Source organism: Metopolophium dirhodum, chromosome 3, assembly GCF_019925205.1.
Source record: "Metopolophium dirhodum isolate CAU chromosome 3, ASM1992520v1, whole genome shotgun sequence".
Lineage (NCBI taxonomy): Eukaryota > Metazoa > Arthropoda > Insecta > Hemiptera > Aphididae > Metopolophium > Metopolophium dirhodum.
Genome location: NC_083562.1, coordinates 19,255,703 through 19,271,677, shown reverse-complemented (window position 1 = coordinate 19,271,677; position 15,975 = coordinate 19,255,703). Strand labels below are relative to the sequence as shown.

Here is a 15,975-nt window from a genome sequence, read left to right as displayed (position 1 = left end):
CTACTATTCAGTTTCTGTCTGATAATTGTTATGCAAAAGGTTTTCGGTCATAAAACATGTTTCTTAGCCTTGCATGTTGTTTGTCTGGCAATGAGTTGAGTTTAAAATCATCATATGGAAATCGGTCTTCAAAAAAAGTATGAAATCTTACCCCTTCAATGGCAGAGTTTTGATTTAACACTAAATCATCAATTTCTTTAAAAATTAGATCTAGATATTTACGTTTGGATGATTTCAAACGTTCTTTACATATAATGTCACTAAATTATGAAAAAAACACCATTAAAAATAAAGCCAAAGAAATATATATATAATTTTAATTACTTACTAGGTTTTTTGAGATTTTTCACAGGACATTTTTAAAATAAATACTGATACCCAGAATACAATTATTTTACTTAATTATTGATCAAACATTTTGTTGGGAGTGAAGGGTGAATGGAAAGAAGAAGACGATTGATCAAATATTTATTTAGAAACTGCAATTATTTTATTTTAAGAAAATTATATATTACATTTATACATAATATAGAAAAAATCTTAACATAATTAAAATATTAAAAAATATGAATAAATTACAATATTGATGAATTATTATCAGAATCTTCATCATCATCATCATCATTTGAAGACTTATCATTGCTTAGTAGTTGAATTAAATCATTTGATTCAGTTTTGTCTTCATCATCTTCTTCATCATCATCACTATCATTTGAGCTATCATTCTAAAATGTATAATAATATTTAAGAATAATCATCATGAATATACTTATTAATATATTATAAACAAAGCTGACAATAAGTATACCTGTGACATTATTTCATCTCCTTTGATGTCCATGTTTTTCATAATTCCCATAAACAATGCATCAGTACAACCATTCATGACAATTACATTTTTCACTTTTAATATCAGAGCTTCTAAAATACCTCTTATGTTTGGTAAACAATTACTCAGTGCATTATCTTTAACCACCTGAAATTAATAACAATATGGCTGTATCAACAAATCTGTATTTGTAATCTGTAAAAAGGCTGTATCAATATTTTGTTTAATGTAAAATCTAACTTTTGTATAATTGCAAATATTTTGTATGTATCTTGTGATAACTTGAAGATTTTTTAAAACCTTTGACACTTCTTTAGTACGAATTTTAAATAAATTTTGACATACAGTCATTCCTTCAGCTAAGAATAATTTTAACAGTAATATAGAACCCTGAAATTTAAACAAAAATTTATTAGCGTAAAAAAACATTATTCTATTCATCGTTATGTATGTTACTTTGACAAATATTAGAAGGTTATCTCTCGAATCCTGTTTTTTTATTGTTTGTACTATTTTTTCCATCACATAAATTGCTGACTGCCAAATAATCAGGCGGTCTATCTCACTTTCAGCAGTTTTCAAGTCATTTTTAACAGATTCCAGCAAAGAGTTAAGTATAACTTTAATTAAAATCTTGAAATTTATTCTAAATACAAATAAAGTAGTTTAGGATAATACATTAGTTTTTGATTATATAAACTTACTTTTTAATTGTTGGCAAGGTTTTTAGTTTATCAGTCTTTGATTCCATAACTAAAACTTCTTCTTCTAACCAATCAACCATTTCTACCAACTTTTTTAGTTTATCAGTATGACATTGCAAATAGATCTCAAGTAAAAATTTAATTTGATCATTGTATTTTGGACCGTTTTCTTCTAAGCCATTCATTGAGTACCATTGTCGAGTTAGAAAATTCCAACAAGTATCTCCTGGAAAAATTAGTATAACAATAAATAAAAATAAAAGAAGTCTAAAATATAATATTATTAATTACTTAAAATAACATCGTTCTCTGGTTCATCAGAATAACTTTTCAAAATTTGTATAATGTTGACTAAGCTAACAGCAGCATCTAAATGAAGTACAACATTTTGAAACTCTTTTAGATACTTAATTTTATCTGAGATCAATCCCTTTTTGCATAACGGACGTTTAAATTGCGTACTCTGGCTACTCAAATCAGTTCTGTTTGTTATTTTCTTCAAGGCATCTAAAATAATTTTGGAATATAACTTTACTATATGCATAAATAAAGAATTGAAGCAGTAGTTTATTTTTTATTAAATACAGTGACTTAAGGGTTTATAATTAAGGAACATTAAATAACTTACAATTATGATAAACTCATTTTAAATTAGGCCCAAATCACAATTTATTTCTAGTCATAAATATGTATACTATATAAAATGTAAACATTAAGTACACATAATTTAAAAATGTAAAACCCAACTGTTCAAGTGTATTAGATTTATAGCTATAATTGTAAAGTTTTTTAACAGTAAAAGAATCTAATTTATTATGAAATGTTATTTTGTATTTGTATATTCTTTTAATATATAGCATGAAATATGACATAAATCACAATTTTAATTTGTGTGCAACATATATAGTAGTGTCTAATTATACTAAAACAAAACATAGATCTCAAAAATCATAAATTACAATAATATTATTTAATTTTTACTATAAATACACATGCACTTCTATAAAAGTTTTATAGTGTTAACTTTGGTATCCTGGTTTTTTGTATCTTATTAATTATCTTAAGTGTCTTTAAATATTATTATAAAATTATCTTACTTTTAAAAAGATCATCTGTATTGGAAGATTCAAAATCATTCCATTGGAATAATATCACTAGAGACTTCAGAATTAATCCAACACAATGTTTCATGTCATAAGACTCAGGCATAAACATTCCAGGGGCATCTAGTATATTGTCGTTTAACATCAATAAGTTCTGAAAAATAAATTTTTATAACTATTTATTTTCATATCATATTCAACTTTAGTTACATACCTTAAAGAATTCTGAAAGAATTTCTAAATCAGTAAACAAGTATGGAAGAAGCTTAATAAAATTTCTGAGTATTGTTTTGGTAGGTACTAAAGAAACACTACTAAATCCGATAGTATCTTTGGATTTAATTTTAACCAATGGACTTGTTTTTTTGTTTTTAAAAACAACATGCTCCAACTTTTGTAACACATCTTCCATTAAATAACGTAACTCTGAAGGTCCTAACTCAGGTGTAAACTCTTCATTCTAAAAATAAATCAAATACAAATATTGTAATCCTAAATAACAAGCTAGCTAAGTAAAAAAAAAGTTCTAAATACACTTCTTGCCAAGGTTTAAAAAAAATTGCAACAATCTCTCCTTCGTTCTTATCCGTAAACACATTAACCCACCCACAATCACTATTACAATTATATTTTATTACTATTCATTAGTTTATAAATTTCAATATCCAATTGTAGTCATTATAAATATAATAGTATTATATATAAATTATATATGTAACACTGCTAATATTTAATGTGATATTGTAATCATGGAACAGTTATTAATATCACCAAAATAAATAGCATTTGGCTACCTGATATTTCGAGAAGCCGACTAAATCATGTAATATATTTAATACACTTAATTCAAAATGTGATCAGTATCAGGTGGCAATGAGTTTTGTCAGCGACGGTTAGATAACGCTAAACAAAAAACAAGACACAACACACAAGTTAGAAGCTCAGACAATGCTCGGTACTGATCTAATTTTGATTAAAATATAACAACGTAATATGTAGTTATGTTATACTGTACCTAATTTTTTCTTCTAATAAATGATTTTACCTACTTAAATTTAATACCGACATATTTCAAATTTTTTATTTTTTTTTCACAAACCTGTTCAGGGTCAGGATTGACAACAAACTTTTGTGTCAGTATAAGCCAAGTATCAATATCCAGCTCACGGAAATAATTTTGATAAATACTAAGATCTACTTCATTTTCCAAAACATCATCATTTTCATCTTCTACTACATTTGTAACATTAAAATTTGATGAATTGGTTGATTCGAGAGAAACATTTTTTTTTTCTTTTACTGTTTTCTTTCCTTTTGCATTAGTATTCTTCTTCTTTGATTTTAATGACTTTCTAAACAAATAATTATTTTTGTAATTATTAATAACTTTTATAAATTTTTTTTACAATACTTTTTATTCTTAATAAAGTTTGGCTTTTCTACATTCAATCCATAATAACACAATGGTGGAATGTATTCCGGTTCATACATTACTGATAAACATTTTTTTATTGTCTTAATCAAATATATTATAGTTCTCAATCTAATAAGTACCTTAAAAAAAAATTAATAATTAATATTCATGATCAAGTTAATATTTAGATTAATTTACTTTGTCTCCATTTTTTTGTTTAATCAGATAAGAAAAACAATTAATGACTTCATGAAACCAATTAACAGCATCAAAAAGTGTATGAATTACAACGCTTTGTTGTTCTGGGGATAACATTTCAAATTCATCGATGGTTTTACTAGTAGGCATTACAAGTGGACATCCTAGTAAAGCATCAATTTCAGTTAAATCTTCACGTTCCAAACCTCTGACTAAACGAAACATTGATGTTAGAGCGTTTGAATGACAACTTTGTAATCCCATAACTATTGCATTATCATTTTTCTTAATTTCACCAAAGACTTTAGGACATAAATTGACAGCAATAATCTCATCAAGTTCTTTATCAAGACAAAATGTTAAAGAACAATCGACAAAACAGTTCCTATTAAATTAAATTTAATATTAGCTGAATGCAATAATTTTAGTTATAACCAATAAAGAAATAACAGTTTTCTAAAATACATTTATAAATAACAAATATATAATAATATTAACTATACATTTGCATTTACATGTTTAGAAGTGTTCCAAAAATCTTGTATCATCCTAAGTATTTCCATTGAAAATCAGTATATTTAAATTCAGTTTTTCACAGCAATAAGTACTGAAAATTCTAATTAATGGCATAACATTCAATTTTAAGATGGACAATTTTTTGTTCATCTTTTGAAACAGTATAAAAAATTATATAATATAAATATATTTAAGCAATATTTATTTATTTATTGATTATTGAGTAAAAATCAACCAAATTAAAGAAAATTAAATTATTGACTTCATAAGAATATTAGTTCTGTTAGCAAAACAAGAACCACATGATTTAATCAATATTGATTGGAATTCAGATTTTTTATGAGAATCTTTAAATATCTAATTATTGATGGAGATAATGCAACATTATAATTTGAGGAGAATATAACATAGTATGTTTGGTTTTTGGCGATCTGAATACACAATTCAATATCTTTGCAGATTGTCTGCAACTTACATTATTGTGGGAGTACAATTTTAACATTTCAACATAATCATGAACTGAGAATGTATAAATCATTATTTAAATTTTAAAACAAAATAGGTATTGTCATAAAAAAATCTCAAGATTGATTGAATCATGCGATTTGTGTTTTGCTAACATAATTACTTAACTATTATTCTTATGAAGTCAACAACTTAATTTATTTTTACTTGGGTTGATTTTTCACTCAATTTCAATTTTTTTAACTGTATTAAAAAATATGACTACGAAAATTGCTGTCATGAAATTTGAAAAAAAACTAATTGCATACATTTTTTTTTTGAAAAAATAATTTGATTTTTATGCTATTCATTAGAATTTTTATACTTATTATTGAAAAAAAAAACAGTGATTAAATATATTGATCTGACAAATAGATACAAGGGTGATATGGGACTTTTGGGACATACTGTGTAATATATACGTTAATATGAATATTGTACTAAATAAAATAAATGTCTACATTTCATATTATATAATATTTATACATATAATGTCTAAATTTAATACTTACTCATTATTAAAATCATTAGCCGCAATTAAAAAACTATATTGAAAATTTTTTTTCATAACTGAAGATACAGCATACTAAAAAAACAGCCAACAATTTATTGATTAGTTGTTTTAGTCAGCAATTAAAATTAATTACCATGAAAGTTTTATCAAGGGGAAGTCCATGAAACAGCATAAGTGAAAATTGGTCAAAAAACAAAATTTGAGAATCTGTATCTGATTGGGTTCTGGTTACTAATAATTCTATAAAAAAAAATGATGGTATTGAAATTTCAAAATTAAACTTAACCTAATATAATAAATTACCTATAAGGGAATAAGCTTCTTTTGCTTTTTTAGTTAGTAAAATATCATCGTTAGACTTATCAATTGAGATACTTTCTTCATCAGAAGTCAATAGAACTATGTGTTTTATCAACATAACTGCACCAATGATTCCAACTCTTTGAGATCTTAAATAACAAATTTAAAAGAAAATAATTTTCATTCATAATAAAAAAAATAGAGTAAGATAGAAAAAAAAATAATTTACACAATGTTAAGGGAACAAAGTTCCTTTTGTACAAATATATTTATCTCATCTTGGAACACTGAACAGTTATTAATTCCATCAGGGCCTTCAGAATAGGCAATTTTACACAACATGTCTAAAACTTGAGCTATGTCTTTAGAGGAAAAATCATGAACTTTATTCATGAAAACATACTGTATAGTGGATAAAATACAAATTAGTATTTACATTAAAACTATTATGATTTTTATTATACTATATAAATAATATTTACCATTAAACGAGTAGCTAAAGGTTGAACTTTGTCAATCCTTTTTTCAGTTAATTCAGTAAGTATATTTAATACATTTTCGATAGTCAACTTGTTCCCTGTACCCAACAGAACAAGAAGTTCATCCACAATCCATTTACACCAACATTGATCAATATTATTGAAACAGTTACTGAAAATGTAAATAGTTAATTAACTTTAGATGAATAAATCTGTTTATGTATTTACTTCTTCTTAAGCGCATAAATACTTACACGATCATGCTAGATACAACTTCAATTGAAACATAGTCAGTAGCTTTAAGAAGATTGGAAAATAAATCAATAAACATTTCAAAATATTGTTTGAATACCTTTAAGTATAATAAAAAATATGAAAAATAATACATTCAAATTAACTCAAACTTTTATTATTCTATCATAATAATATCATAAACTCATAAATTACCAACCGGAGTAAATGTTTGGAAAGTCTTCACCATAATTTCTGAACGAATAAATCCATTCTTTAAACGTTCTTTAAAAATTGACAAAACAGTACTTTTCATTGAGTGAACATTAAAAGATGCTGAATATGCCAAAAACATGATAACAACATCTAAGGGTCTAAAATATAATTAAGTTACTTATATGATAAATACAATTTTAAAAATACTTCTAAATAACACTCGTAATTATGTTGATTTAAAAGCAAATTTTCAGATTGAATAGATTTAATATTGTAATTAATTTACATGTGTTCTACATGGGATTGTATTTGACTTATTGTCTTCATCCAAACCTCCAATAATAATTTGCATGACAAAAACCTATCATGAATACAATTGAAAATGATAAGTTGTATGCTTAACAAATTATCAGTTGTTGAAATTTGTGAAATGCTGTCTGATGTTGGAAAGGCAAGTTCTGATCTTAAACCATTCACAATCTGCCATTTAAATATTAAAAATTGAATTGAGTTATATTTAATAGTTGCATATAATTATATAAATGTAATACTTACTCTTTCAGCTACAGCACGATCATATACTTTAATTAAAAATCTAACTAATGCTGGTAGTATATCTGGTGGAGTATGATGAATAACAGGTATCATATCCATTTGAATTAATGATAATTCGTCTTTGCTGATGTTTAATTGATTAATAGTCTCCAAAATAGTAGCCATTAATTCTTTGTCATTTCTAAGAAGCTTACTAAAATAAAATAGGTTATAAAACAATCAAATTACTTTTAAATTTGAATATTATTAAAACCAATTATTTAATGATTTATCATTATTATTTTTACCATAACTCTTCAAGTGCATCATGATCCTCACTATCAAGTACTATATCTGGAATTGATAAAATAAGTTCCCTTTTTATATCAATATCAGACATCACATACAGACTGTCAAATAATTTATTGCAAGTTTTTCTCAAATCTAAGACAGTATATAAATACTTAAATGGTCTAATCAATAACCGGACCCATTTTTGTACTGGTAAAAGTGAATTATCCCTAAAATTCAAAGTATAAATAAAACTAATAGTTATTGATAATTAATTAAATAAACAATAATATAATAGCTTAAGTAATTTACGTTGTATCTTCTAAATTTATTTCTGCCATTTTATCGAACAAAAAATCAATCATATTTGATTGAATTTGGGGCACTTGGAGTAAAAGACGAGCTAGAGTATCTCTTTGTTGTTGAAATTTATTTTCTGGAACAGTCTAAATAAATAATATATTTTGTTACGAATTAATAATTCCAAAAAAGTATTCCAAAGCTTACTTTATAAGGCGAAAGAGCAGCTTTAAGATTTATTTTATCATTGTGATATGCTTCAAACTCTTTGAAAAATTTATTTGCAACATCAATTTCACCAATTTCTTCAGAATCATTAGATAATTTGGACTTAATATTTTGCAGGAATTTATACTCTTTAACAGCTAAAAAGAAATTAATATCTTTAGTATAATGTGTTATAGGTAGGTATATGGTTTGTAATTTACTTACACAATATATTTTGATCACATTTTAAATGTAAACCACAACTCATGAATGTTTGTTTTAAAAAAGAATAAACATCTTCGTTGTCATTAAACAAAGGTTGTGAACAATCTGTCATATTGTCAACACTATTATCATCCGTAGAATTTATATTATTTACAACAGGAAAATGATCAAATTCTTCCAGTATTGATGGCGATTCTGGCGATTCGTTGTCCAAACTAGTGCTAGTGCACGTAATAGACGTACTTGGTGTACTGCCATTCAGAGAAGAATTTGTAGACTTTTTGTGCAACTGTGACGAAGTATTTTCAACCACAGTTTTTGGAAACTTTCTTTTATACATAATTATTTATTAATCAGTAAAAAATCTAGGTTTGGATTATTCGACGGATTACTGCAGTAACAAATGTTGGTATAAAACAAATACAACTACCTGAACAAAATTAATTAGAAAAAAGCAAACTATAAAAGTATAAATAATTTAATAATCCACTGTCATAAATGAATATCCACCACGTACAATTAATGTATTACGATTTATCACAGATCGATACAACAAAGAGTTGAATTAACTAAAATGTAGTGTACAAAATATACAACCTAACGGAAAATAAAAATATATAATACAGGCGCAGAATATCAAAATCCGAAATTAAAGTATTAAACGTCTTTTTCGTGAGACATAAGTATCCACTGACCAGTAAGTTGTCGCAGCTGACAGTTGTTGTAACTGGTATATAGTGACCACTATGCAGTATTTTGATACAATCAAGACAAAATATATCTAAATTGACATGACCGTGCCTACGATAAAAATAGTTAATTACCTACGATACTAAAGATATTATAAAGAAATACAACCACAGAATTCTGTGACACGACTGTAACATTACTATAACTTACTAAATGAATATAGTCAACACACATTGTCATTTGTCAAGTTAAACTCAAAATGATAACATGAAAATGGCGGGTTGTTGCGTTTATCTCGGCTATCTCGGCATAATGTAGATAAAGATAAAACAAAACACAACAGAATATTCTGAAAACACAACAGTCTAAAATACCTATGTCGTGTTGGCAATTAATATTATTATTTATGCTATCTTATTGTGACATCATGACTTTGTTGAGTCTTCAGAGTTCAGTAAATACTCACTATTTAATTTTATCCTATTTTTTTGTCGCTTTTTACCTATACATGACTAAATTAATTAATTTAGTCATGAGTGGCATGATCTAGAGAAGATCATGACAAATTAGATCCAATTGACAAGATGAAGATCATTATTCATTAATAATTAGTATTCTTGTCTACAGGGAAGATTCTCTACATCGTGAGATTATACAATTTTATGACAAAAATAATAAAATATTGTATAGAAAAAACGTTGTAAATTATAACTTGTAAGTGGTACCACCAAGGTAATTAATTATAATACGTATTATGTTATAATTAAAATATAATATAATAATATTATAATTACCTTGCGTACTTCATACGTGACAAGAGAGCAAGACACCCTTTATAACTTATTTCGTTTTTTTTTTATTTTATCCATTTTGGCCATTACCGTCGTCAGTAAATTCACCCAGATGGCAGATATTGTGGATACTGCCATGAAAACAACCTAGAATCCTACGCCTCTGGATATAAAACTCTATTCGGGCTAAAAGACCATTTAGAAAAAAGTAAAACAAGAATTCCGGACTCATTTTTTTATTGTTGGGCCAAAGGTAGATTTGAAAAAGTCAATATTCTATGCAATTCCTAACTGTTCCTTGAACTTACGTATTGTTTACAAATATTATAATTCCATATATAAATATAAAATATTAGTCGATACAAGGGGATTCTTTGATCATGAAACACTTATTATTTCAAAAAGTGTTCCTGTTTTTGAAAATATTTTTTATCTTTATTTCTTTTTTGAATGACAACAGAGTTTTAATTTCATATTTCAAAGCAGAATATTTTTCTAAGTATTTTGATACATAAAAAGTAGGTAAGTGGATGTCGCTCTGATGTACTGTAGATAAGTGGGTCACTGTAATGGATGGTGTTAAATTTGAATTCAATGATATAGGTAATACCATTGTATAAGATGGTACAGATTGTATATTTCATATAAAAAAAAAGTTTACCGGAAAGTCAAATTAATTTTTATGAGCTTTTGAAGCTGGACATTAGATATTCACTTATCGCTCGTAAATTATCAAATTCTTATACAACAATTTTATTATTATATCGTTATTCAAAAACTAATAACTGTTAGTAACTGTGGTAGGTACTTGATATTTTTCTCAAATTTATTTATTATTATTTTCTATACGTGATACAATTTTCAAAATATTCCCAGATGTTTTCAGTTATTAATAGACATTTGAAATTTTTCTTTGGTAAAAACCATCAAATTGAACAGAAGGTTCCTTATATTTTGATAATCGTTAATATATAGTCTGATTTTCATTGGCTGTAAATTAAGGCAAAATATTGATCTTCTCATCCCACGAGTAAACTTAAAACAAAATATTAGAATTTGACGTAATTATTTTTTCATCCCTCGAGTGACGCTCATAATTTACATTTATTGCAACTTACCTATAGTTCAATTTTTATATTTCATAACTATTACATTTTAATAATTATGTATTATATTTGAGCCCTATATGAGAGTTTACATTAATAAAATATAAAATATATAGTACAAACAAATTTTAATAAAAATAATAGCGTACATTAAAAAATCAATATTAATCATTTATTTATTTTTTTTCTTTTTTTCTGGAGGTTGTACAAATTTAAATACTTTTTTATCACTTTTATTCATATTATTGAATTTTCCCAGACCACCTCCACCATGTCGTTTTCTAGGTCTAACTGCTTTTGCATTTAGTTCTACAGCCGGAGGTGTAGTAAATCCAAATGAAGCTGCAACTTTTGTGATATCCAAAGTGCCAACATCAAATATTTGTTTTAGATGATGTGAATCATAAGCACGAACATATGACTTAAATGCTTCTTTTGCAGAGATGTGCAAGAAATAATTTTTAGCTACGAGTTTTTCAAGTTGTAGTTGTATATCCGAAATTTTATTCCATGAGAAATCAAATTCATTTAATGGTACTTTTGCTTTTTTTTAAATATTGTAGAAATCCTAATTCTTCAGGACGTAAAATTAATAAAGCATGTCCACTGCTACCTTCACCTCGAGCTGTACGCCCTACTCGATGAATATATTCCTAAAAATGTATAATAATAATTTAGCAACTTGTTTATTATACATATTATATTCAATTAAATATACAAACTTTGGGATCATCAGGGGGATCATACTGAACAATCCAATCAACTAACGGAATATCTAATCCCCTGGCTGCAACATCAGTACATAACAATATGCCAGTTTCGGCATTACAAAACTGGAAAAATGTAGTGGTCCGCCTTTCTTGTTTTTGTTTACCCTATATCACAATCAAATAAAGTTAGTACATACTCAATAATAAACTGAATACAAAATCTTACGTGTATGCACATAACAGGCAAATCTATATAGTTTAATAGTTCATGAAAATATTTTACTGCCAAACATGAGCTAAAGAATACCATAACTTTCTTCTTTCTGTTTTTTTTCAAAAATGTAAACAACAATAAGAATCGTTTTTCAGATGGACATATAACATATCCTTGTTCTAAACCGTCAACTGTCGCTTCTTCTTTACTGTCATCTACTCCAATATAAATGGGTTCTTTCTTCAATGCAAATGTAGTCAATGCATCGGTTTTAGGTGTTTTAGTGGCACTAAATAGCATTGTTTGTCTCCGCTCTAAACACATTTCAATTAAAATTATGATAAATAAATAAAAATCAATATTTGATTATAAAAACCTTACTAGGTAATAAATTTATTATTTGTTTTATTTCTTCTTCAAATCCAATATCCAAAATACGATCAGCTTCATCAATAATGAGACATTGAAGATTTTTGTAAAGAAAATCAGGAGAATTTTGTAAGTGATCTAATAATCTTCCAGGAGTGGCAACAACTAGATTTATACCTAAAAATAAAATAATTTTTTTTCATGAATGAATTATGAATTTTAAGTTTTTAAAATATGTGATATCAGACATTTAGGAAGTAATCATAGTTATAGAACCAACTATAGACCTAATTTGCTCCCAGAAACCTCACTCTAAATATTGATGATCATTACATATTTGTACTGGAAAGTGTCTTTACATAAAAAATAACACATATCATAATAAAATCAATACATTCATCACTTCACTCAAAATCTAAAAATAGAAATGCTATTAGAAACATAATGTTTGATAGTTTACTCTTAGGGCCGATTTCACCAACACAGTTAATCACAGTTAAAGTTAACCGGAGTTTTAATCGGCCAAATTTGGCTGGTTAAATATCTGTTATCAGCCGATTAAGCGTTAACCGTGATTAACTGTGTTGGTGAAATCGGGCCTTAGTTGTTTATATTAAATTTGCTGTTTTGTATGGTTCAGAGAAAACAAATAGATTTCTGGAATTCTTTTAAATAAGTTGATGGAAGTGAGAAATCTGCGAGTGTGGCAAATGCATAAATGGTGGTATTTCTGGGTTATCACGACTACCTTGTATAGGAATCTATTTATTTAACTGCTTGCCATCATCTAAATCCTATCTGACTGAATTTGTTTAGCGACAAAACTTGGAAAATTATCCATTTTCTAGTATTCTAATGGATATTAAAATTATTAACTGAATTCTTTTGAGGTATTTTAATATGTTCATTGCGGGTGAAGCCAAATGGTGTCATTTTACATAGTTTACATATGCTGAAAACTCCAATTGGCGTCATGTACCTAGTTATTAAATGCACTACAATTTGGTCCACGTTACGAATAAACTTTTTTGATTTTCATCAGCATCTTCTAGCATTTTTTCATAAACAAGAGCAAGTCGTACACTGATATTTTTATTTTTTTTTATAAACTCCAATTGTTTCAGCGTTACAACAAAGTTTACACAAATATAATACATAGCAAGTGTTAATTTTTGTTTAAAATTTTAAAATCTTTTTTAACTTTTTATACATTTTTTTTACTACCTAATAAATGTATAACTGAATGTTGATTAAATATCAAAAATACAAGTACTTATATATTATTTTAATCAATACATTTTGGTAGTCAAAATAATTCAGAAGTACCCAAATGATTGTTTTTTTGATAAAATTTCAAATTTGTATTTATTATTAATATAATAAATATTGCAAAAAAATTACCTTTGGACAATTTTGTAGCTTCAGTTTGTCTATTTGCACCTCCCATCATGAGACCGTATGTATGATGATGGTGTTTCATCAATTCTTTTAACACACCATACGTCTGCATAGATAACTCTCTGGTAGGAGATATAATTATACAACCAGTTCCATTTCTGGGCATGAACTTCAGCTTGTAAATCAATTCTACAGCTGGTATTAAAAAGGCCAATGTTTTTCCACTGCCAGTTTTTGCGGCTCCGACTAAATCACGTCCCTCCAACAATGGAGGTATAGTTTTGGCTTGAATTTCAGTCATCACTGTAAATCCCATGTCTGCTATACCTTTTAATGTGTTTTCACATACATGGCCTTCTAGACTGGAAAATTTTCTATCTTCAGCCATTATTTTCAACTCCAGGCTAGGACCTGGAAGTGCTGTGAATGAAAAAAATTATAAAAATCACTTAGTCTCGAACTAGATTATATTTTAAATAATTACTTTTTTCGTCGTCACTCATTTTGTCAATTTAATAAAACCATTAAAACCATTAAAACCACCACAATATAAAACTACGAAGTAAATAGTATTTTAATATTTATTACTATAATTTTTAAATGATTAGTTTTAGGTTATGTGTACAAACTACAAGTCTACAAATCACACATGAAGCGTGGTATAAATAAGTGGTTACACCGGTAGAATCAGAAATTCTGTTTACCGGTTACAAATACAATTATTGGGGTTATGTTTATAAAGTATAAACATGTTTGATAATAATGAATAATTATGATTATGATATTATTTACTAGAGATTTAAACAAATATTCATTTTTGAATACCGACAGGCGACAACGAACTCAAAGTATTTAAAATGAGTGGAAAAGATGCAACTTCAGCTCCCGAGAAAAAGAAAAAGGAGAGTATTTTAGATTTAACAAGGTTAGTGGAGCATAAATAAAATTGAATTGCATGAATATTACAACTAACATACCGAGATTATAATATATTTTTTTTGCGTTTTTAGGTACTTAGAAAAAGCCATTAGGGTTAAATTTTCAGGAGGTCGAGAAGTGTCGGGTATTTTGAAAGGATTTGATCCATTAGTAAATCTCGTATTGGATAATACTCTAGAGTATTTACGAGATCCTGATGAACCTATGAAACTAACAGAAGATACGAGAACATTAGGTTTAGTTGTTTGTCGAGGCACATCAATCGTACTAATTTGTCCTGTTGATGGTATGGAAGCAATCGCCAATCCTTTTGTACAACAAGACTAGATGTTTAAACTATATTTAATGATTAACTAATAATAATTATGTAGCTAGGTTTTTATGAGCATTTATCAAATGTTCATAGAAGCTTAGCCGTTAAGGTTAAGCCTTTTTGTTTGATCAATTTCCATTTTGTTTTTCTAAATTTACTTTTTTATATTACAAATTAAAAATCTCAAAGAAAGTTATGTAACATACTTAAAATATTATACCTATTTCTGTAAATTAAATATAAATCTACCTTTAAAAACAATGTTTTTATCATTCATTAATTTTAAAATCAAAACATGTATGAATATATTAATATCATTATATTATGAATATCTGTTTATTTAAAAACTCGACTTCTCATTGATTAATTAATAATTATAATATTTATTGTACATACAATGGATCATGATTATGTATAGAAAAATAAACAGTTTTGTATAATATCAAGTAATTGATAGTGTAATTATATTTTATTCTGATATATTAAGAGGATGCCATTATTTTGTGTGTGACCTATGGGCCCAAATAGCATTTGGGGGGGGGGGAGGCTAGAGCCTTATTTTGGTAATATTGAATAAGCTTAAAACAAATAGTAGGACATTTTTGGGGGCTCAGCCCCTAAAGCCCCCCCCCCCTATTTATTTGCGCCTATGGTGTGACCAATAGTACTGATAGAATATAGCTCTTTAACATATGTCTTGCTCAGCATCAGACATATCCATGATTAATTAGCCACCTTTGAATATTTTTATCACTCATCAGTTGTGCTCTTACATGCTTATAACTTATAACTCGTTATAAGTCATAATACTATAACATTTTTAGATTCTAAGCTTAGAGATGAATATATTGATTTTACAATGATGTTTTTTTGTACATGT

General features: G+C 26.7%; 3 protein-coding genes across 3 annotated transcripts; 1 reads left to right on the top strand and 2 right to left on the bottom strand.

The window, feature by feature from the left end:
- Positions 1-472: 472 nt before the first annotated feature.
- LOC132941568 (Fanconi anemia group D2 protein) lies at positions 473-9,475 on the bottom strand. Its single transcript, XM_061009677.1, has 24 exons — positions 8,566-9,475; positions 8,341-8,498; positions 8,146-8,279; positions 7,851-8,063; positions 7,564-7,756; positions 7,295-7,488; positions 7,013-7,166; positions 6,816-6,913; positions 6,565-6,733; positions 6,312-6,484; positions 6,086-6,231; positions 5,916-6,022; positions 5,781-5,854; positions 4,249-4,633; positions 4,048-4,190; positions 3,736-3,988; positions 2,851-3,096; positions 2,631-2,790; positions 1,825-2,040; positions 1,534-1,759; positions 1,286-1,475; positions 1,070-1,219; positions 809-976; positions 473-725 (listed from the first exon to the last, which is right to left on the bottom strand). The coding sequence occupies exons 1-24, from the start codon at positions 8,903-8,905 to the stop codon at positions 576-578; spliced, it is 4,440 nt and encodes a 1,479-aa protein (XP_060865660.1). The 5' UTR covers positions 8,906-9,475; the 3' UTR covers positions 473-575.
- A 1,788-nt stretch (positions 9,476-11,263) lies between these two features.
- LOC132941537 (probable ATP-dependent RNA helicase pitchoune) lies at positions 11,264-14,478 on the bottom strand. Its single transcript, XM_061009636.1, is given in 7 exon segments — positions 11,264-11,702; positions 11,704-11,805; positions 11,875-12,027; positions 12,089-12,390; positions 12,458-12,622; positions 13,847-14,263; positions 14,328-14,478. Coding segments are annotated over 7 exon segments (1,536 nt in total). The 5' UTR covers positions 14,347-14,478; the 3' UTR covers positions 11,264-11,324.
- A 132-nt stretch (positions 14,479-14,610) lies between these two features.
- Positions 14,611-15,545, top strand: LOC132941539 (U6 snRNA-associated Sm-like protein LSm7). Its single transcript, XM_061009637.1, has 2 exons — positions 14,611-14,768; positions 14,854-15,545. The coding sequence occupies exons 1-2, from the start codon at positions 14,701-14,703 to the stop codon at positions 15,107-15,109; spliced, it is 324 nt and encodes a 107-aa protein (XP_060865620.1). The 5' UTR covers positions 14,611-14,700; the 3' UTR covers positions 15,110-15,545.
- Positions 15,546-15,975: the final 430 nt, after the last annotated feature.

Excerpts from the sequence above, each read along its gene's own strand:
- LOC132941568 (XM_061009677.1), bottom strand. The coding sequence starts at position 8,905 with ATGTATAAAAGAAAGTTTCCAAAAACTGTGGTTGAAAATACTTCGTCA. Across the intron at positions 1,760-1,824 it reads AGAGAACGATGTTATTTTAA|GAGATACTTGTTGGAATTTT; the intron begins GTAATTAATAAT and ends TAATTTTTCCAG. Across the intron at positions 1,476-1,533 it reads ACCTTGCCAACAATTAAAAA|AATAAATTTCAAGATTTTAA; the intron begins GTAAGTTTATAT and ends ATTTGTATTTAG.
- LOC132941539 (XM_061009637.1), top strand. The coding sequence starts at position 14,701 with ATGAGTGGAAAAGATGCAACTTCAGCTCCCGAGAAAAAGAAAAAGGAG. Across the intron at positions 14,769-14,853 it reads AGTATTTTAGATTTAACAAG|GTACTTAGAAAAAGCCATTA; the intron begins GTTAGTGGAGCA and ends TTGCGTTTTTAG.